The sequence below is a fragment of the Sceloporus undulatus genome, chromosome 6 (assembly GCF_019175285.1).
Source record: "Sceloporus undulatus isolate JIND9_A2432 ecotype Alabama chromosome 6, SceUnd_v1.1, whole genome shotgun sequence".
NCBI classification, from domain to species: Eukaryota; Metazoa; Chordata; class Lepidosauria; order Squamata; family Phrynosomatidae; genus Sceloporus; species Sceloporus undulatus.
The window spans coordinates 439,916-445,964 of record NC_056527.1 but is presented as its reverse complement, the minus strand read 5'-3'; the positions used below and the strand labels follow the sequence as shown (position 1 = coordinate 445,964).

The 6,049-nt window shown below is 60.8% G+C and overlaps 1 protein-coding gene across 1 annotated transcript in view; it reads left to right on the top strand.

Annotated features, from left to right (window-relative positions):
- Nucleotides 1-822: 822 nt before the first annotated feature.
- Nucleotides 823-6,049, top strand: part of KCNH2 (potassium voltage-gated channel subfamily H member 2) — a 91,656-nt gene continuing 86,429 nt past the window's right edge. The window contains exons 1-2 of the mRNA XM_042476709.1: nucleotides 823-1,128; nucleotides 5,127-5,357. Of these exons, the coding sequence (XP_042332643.1) occupies nucleotides 1,053-1,128; nucleotides 5,127-5,357 (307 nt within the window). The 5' untranslated portion in view covers nucleotides 823-1,052. The remainder of the gene's footprint in view (nucleotides 1,129-5,126; nucleotides 5,358-6,049) is intronic.

Here is a 6,049-nt window from a genome sequence, read left to right as displayed (position 1 = left end):
ACACCACTTTGAATGCCATGGTTCAATGTGCTGGAATTCTGAGAATTGTAATTTGTTGTGGCCCCAGAGCGGACTCTGCTGTGGGCCCATAACAAACGACAGTTCCCAGAATTCCATTGTATTGAACCATGGCATTCAAAGCGATGTCAAACCAATGTCAGTTGAGCCTCCATTCGTGGTTTTGACTTTTGGGGTTTGATTCATGCGTCCTCTCTCGGGACCTCCAGGTCCTCCTCCAGCGCAACTCTGCCAGAGGTTGACCATAGAGCTGTGCTGGGGAGCCCAGGGATTGCTAGAGAGGGCACTCCCTGGGCCTCTCTCTCTTGGGGAAGATGCTAAGCCTAGAGCTGCCCTGGAGGAGAGTCTTCCCTTGGTCTTCCTGCCTTGCTGGAGAGCCCTGGGGGCCCAGGGGGAGGCTCCTGGGGGGAGAGGGGGTCCCTGCGGTGCTGGCCACCAGAGGGCGCCCTTCTGCCCTCCTTCCAGCCAGTGGGGCTGATGGGTGCTGCAGTCCCTGCTGGCCGGGAGGGAGGGAGGGAGGCTCCGTCTGGATGCCTTTCCAGGACCAAGGAGAGCTCCCTGGAGGAGGAGGAGGAGGAGGAGAAGGAGGCAGGAGGGAGGCGGGGGCGCTCTGCACGCGCTCAGGGGCGCTCTTGGGGACCCCCTCCCTCCCTCCCTCCCTCCTCGCTGGCCCCGCCCCTCCTCCCTCGGGAGCGCGCACAGATCGGCGTCGGGAGCGCGCGGGGGAGGGGGAGGCGCCTCCTCCCCCTCCTCCTCCGTCCGCGGTCCCTCAGTCCATCCTCCCTTCCTTCCTGGGCTGCTTCTCCGCCTCCTTCTGCTTCTGCTTTGCCTAAATAAGGGCGCCTCCTCCTCCTCCTCCGCCTCCGCCGCCGAGGCTGCTCTCGGTCCCTCCATGGCGCCCCCCGCAGGCAGCCGGCCCTAGAGGCCCCTCCGAGGAGGAGGAGGAAGAGGAGCCCGAGGAAGCCCTGGCCCTGGGCCCCCCCCTGCTCTCCCTGCTGCTGGGGGCCTCGGGGGCCCCTCCATGGGCCCGGAGGATGCCGGTCCGCCGCGGGCACGTGGCCCCCCAGAACACCTTCCTCGACACCATCATCCGCAAGTTCGAGGGGCAGAGTAAGTCTTTGGGGGGGGTCTCCTTCCCCCGCGGACCCTGGACGGAGCCCGGGCGGGGGATGAGGGGCCCTGCAGTTCTTCAAGGGCTGGAAGAGAGGAGGAGGAGGAGGAGGAGGGGCGCCTTTGGGGGGCAGGGTCCTCTCCGCTGCCCTCTGCTCCGGGGGGGGGGGGTGGGGGGGAGGCCAGGGCTGCTTTGGGGGCTCTCCCTTCTGCCCTCAGGGCCTGGCCCCCCATCCATCCATCCATCCATCCATCCCTCCCTCCCTCCCTCTCTCCCTGGCCGCCTCTCCTGGGTCCGCTGGCTGTTGCGTAGCCTTGCCCAGACACAAAGGCTGGCCTCTGCCTCTCCGCTGCCGAGTGTGTCTCCTTGTGTGTGTGTGTTGTACACAGAGAGTATATCCACACACAGAGGCAATGTGTGTTGCAGCCTGGCTGCTGCTGCCCCCAGAGAAGGAGGGAGGGAGGGAGGGAGGCAGGCAGGCCTGGGGCTGGTGCCCATGATGCCAGCCAAGGAGAAGGGCTCCAGGCTCCCAGCCAAGAGGACAGGCCCGGCTCCTCCGGGGAGAGGAGACAAACAAGGCCCAGGAAGAGGAAGGAGAGGCTGCAGGGCATCAACGGTGGCCCCCCAAAGGGTTGCCCTGCAGGGCCTTCCCTTGTGCCTGGCCTTCTCTGGGGGCCCAGGAGGGCTGCCCTTGGCTCCCAGAAGAGACCCCCTCGGAGCCCTCCCTGGGAGAAGGGGCCCCCAACCTCTGCTTATCACCCACCGCCCTCCATTGAGGGAACATGACCCACTCTCCAAAAGCCCTTCCTCTCAGGAGGCTCCTGCTAATGTTGAGGCGGAATCTCTTTTCCTATCCCTTTCATCCATTGTTCCGTTGGGTCCATTCTCTGGAGCAGCAGAAAACAAGCTTGCCTCCTCCTCAATATGACCTCCCTTCATAGCACCTCTTCACTGTCCCTTCTCCTGGGTCAACATCCTCAGCTCCCTCAGTCTTTTCTCATAGGGCTTCATGGTTTCCATTTTGGTTGCTCTCCTCTGGTGATGCTCCGGAGAACTGCAAGGGGGGAAGGTTGGCAGCAGCGGGGTTTGTGTGAAGGACCCCCCCCCTGTACTGCCACCCCCAGTCCAAGCCCACCTTCCGCTGGCAGAGGCCCCCTTGCCAGGGCTGCCCCTGTCCTCCTCCGCAGTGGCTCTAGGGCACACTCTCTGGCCTCCTGGCAGCCTGTTCCTCAGCAGTTGGCCCAGCATCCTTCCTCTGGTGGGGGTCTCCCCCTCACTGAGCCCCATTTCCTCCAAGGAGTCTCTTGTGGGGGGCATGGCTGTTCCTCCAGCCCAGTTGCCCCTTGCAGCCGCCCCACAGCCTCCTCCTCCTCTCCCTGGGGGTCTCCAGGGGGTTCCCAGCCCTCTTTGGGGCAGCCAAGCGCCCCTCTGCTCCCGCTGCCGCTTCCAGGCCTCAGCCACAGTGGCCCTGGCCCTGTTGCTGCTGTCTTTCTTTCTTTCTTTCTTTCTTTCTTTCTTTCTTTCTTTCTTTCCAGGCCAAGGCCGACAGATTGGAAGGGATCCCAGAGAGTTTGCAAGGGATGGGGAAGGAGATAAGGGTGAAGGGGGTGACCGCTGAGGCGCCCGGCCCAAGTGCGGAAAGGTTAAACAGTTGAGGCCGGACTGTTTAGCCTTCTGGGCCGGAGCAGGGAGGCCCAGGAGAAGCTGCAGCTCCTCCAAATATGCTGCTGCTGCTGGCAGCCGAGAAGGAAGAGAAAGCAGCCAGGGCAAGGGATCCACACAGCAGCCAGGGCTGGCAGGGAGCAGAAGATGCTGGCCTCAGCAAAAGGCAGCTGGGGGGCAAGGAGGGGGCAGTGGGCGTTGGGATGGGGGCCAGGGGCAGCCCTGGGGGGAACTCTTCCGGAGAGAGGAGGGTCGCAAGAAAGGATGGCAGGCCCAGAGGCCTCTTCTTCGCCCTTGAGCAGCTTTGTTCCCTGCGTGCCCCGCAAAGGAAGGTCACCGGAGCATGTGCAGAGTCAGGGCTCACTCCTCTCCCAATGGTCCCTGAAGCACCTCTTTTCCTAACTGGATCTGGGGGAGCAATGTGGGTGGTGGGACAGCAGTGGGGGCGCCCACAGAGGTAGAACTGGCACTGTGCTGACCACCATTGCCACATGGGGGGGGTCTCCTCCTGTGCCCCCTTCCCACGGCTGCCCCTGCCTCCCACCTGGGCTGCTAGTGCCATCTGTCCCTTGCTGTCCCAATTTGGCCCCCGCGCTCCAGCTCAGGGACCCCCCCAGGAAAGGGGACCAGATGTCATCCTAACCACAAAGGAGGGCCAGGCAAAATGTAGGACCTTCCTGAAATACAGAGGACATGTCCATGTAAAAGCTAAAAACATAAATACAAAGTTGTTCCAAAAAGGGGACATTTTGGAATGTCCTCCTGGGCAGAAGGCTGAAAGAGAGGACATGTCCTAGGAAAGGAGGACGCCTGGCCATTCTTCTTGCAAGGCCTTGGTGGGAAAAGCCCCTGTTCTGGTGCCCAGACCCCTTCTGCAAGAGAGAAGTGCCCCCTGCCCCCTGTGCGGTCCTCTCCTGTTTGGTGTCAGTTAAGGGACCCAAGAGCAGCCTGACAGATCCAGGCTCTTCTCCCCACAACCACCTCTTGCCAATGCAGTTGCCCCCCAGTCTCCCCAGGGAACACACTGGTCAGGAGGGGTCAGCTGAGGTTGGCTAGGTGGCATTTGGGAGGCCCCCTCTGCCCCTCTTTGTGCCCCCTCCAAGGCTGGCACAGAGCCAGGGTTGCTGTCAGCCGGCTGACCCCTCCCCACTTCATGCTCCCCCCCCCCATTCTGCTGTGGGACCCTAAGCTGCAACATTATTTTTGAGACCGCTTTTGTCCTGGGGGTCCTTTGGGCCTCTTTGCCCAGGCAGTGCCATGTCAACAGGGGGGCATTGTTGGGGAGGGGGCAGAGTTTGGCACTGGAAGAGCCCTCTTCCCCCTCCTACTGTCTTTTCCACCAAAGGCCTCCTCCCAAACCTTTGGGTCAGTGAGGAGGGCAAGCAGGGGCAAAGACCCTCTTCAGTGCAAGGGAGACCCTGCAGATCATTTGACCGGGACATTGAGGTGGCTTCCTTGGGGCCTGACCCCTCAGGGACTGGGGGAGTGGCACTCTGGGGTTGGGGTCATTTTTCCCAGGGGGGGGGTCTGGCTTGGCTCCTTTCTGCTCCCTGGCTCTGGGGTCCTGCAGGACTGAGGGCCCTTGTTCCCCCTTTTCAGGGGAAATGGGAGAACTGGGGCAGAGAGGAAGGGGAACAGGGACCTGCCTTGGCAGAGATGAGGCTTGAACCCAGATCCATGTTCAGCTTCTTTACTCCTGGACAAGACTGGCTTACTAGCCCACTTGGCCACCCGGCTGCGGCCTTCAGGGAGTTCCATTAATTGCCCTGGTGTTTAGGGAGCAGGAGGCCCCTCTGTGCCAGCGGGCATAATCTGGGTCACTTCAATGGCAGTTTAATTGGAGGGGAATTAGTCACAGGGGACAAGAGCCGTGCCCTGGATCCAGGAGATGGCATTCTCCCTCATCTCAGTTGGGAATGAGGGGGTGGGATCGTGAAACCAGGCCTGTGGGGTTTGTGGGCTGACTGGTTTCGGTGCACCCCATTGCTGCACATCTGGTGGGGCAGACTGGGCCCAAAAAAAGCAGGTGGAAGAAGCCTCTTCTTTTTCTTCTTCCCAGCTAGTTTCAAAGATGCCCCTGGATTCCTTTATGTCTTTTGGGGGTAAATGAGACTAAAACAGATGGTCTTTTTGGCTCCCACTGCTGCTCAAGGAAAGGCCTTGGGTTCAGTTCCCATTAACCTTTAACCTATGGCCTCTCTTTCTAGGAAGGGTGCCTATCTTGCAAAGCCTTGGCTGCCCAGGCTCCTTGGGCAGTGGGGCAGCTTCCTCCGAGTGCGATGCCTGCCCAGTCTACCCCCAGAGCCCCCTGTCTGACCCCTCTCCTTTTCAACAGGCCGGAAGTTCATCATTGCCAATGCCCAGGTGGAGAACTGCGCCATCATCTACTGCAACGATGGCTTCTGTGAGTTGTGCGGCTACACGCGGGCAGAGGTCATGCAGCGGCCCTGCACCTGCGACTTCCTCCATGGACCTTGCACCCAGAAGAGTGCTGCGGCCCAGATTGCCCAGGCCCTGATGGGCTCCGAGGAGCGCAAGGTGGAGATCTCCTTCTATCGGAAAGATGGTGAGCACCTGACATCCGGTGATCGGTCAGTCCATCTTATGGGGGGGGAGGGAGACCACCTGAGGGTGGCGGAGGGTGGGGTGCATGGGCACATCTCTCGGGTGGGCTTGGCTCCAGGTTGCAGCCGTACCACTTGTCTTGCTTATCTTGCCTCGTTGTCCTCAGTGGTAGTGATCCCCAGACTCCAGACCCACCCTTTGCAACATGAATTATGCCAATGTGCCATCCGCTCTGCCTTCTCCTCCAACATTATTTCAGGAGCTGGACTCCTGCTCTTGTATCTCTTCCTCTCTGAGTTGAGAGCAGGCATCTCCTCCGCTCTCAGGACTTGGACCAGGTCAGTAGCCAAAGGGCTCTCATCCCTTCCAGGCCTTTGAAAGGGGGAATGGCCGCGACTGACCCTCCTCTGTGCCGCAGATGGTGGGGTCAGCCTGAATGTGGGAAGAGTCATGTGTGCTTTGTGGAAGGGGGTCTTCTGCTTCAGCCTTTGCAGCGATGAAGTAGGAGCCCCCCACCTACTGCTGCATCTTAGAGGTGGGTTGGGGGTTTCAGGTGGTGGGCAATGGGGAAGGAAGCAGATTCCTCCTTTCTGGGGGGACTGGGATGGAGATGGTGGTCACACAGAGCATCTGCACGGCCCAGAAGCCCACCTTCTGTCAGATGTTCCTCTGGCTCTTTAGTGTTGTCTCAGG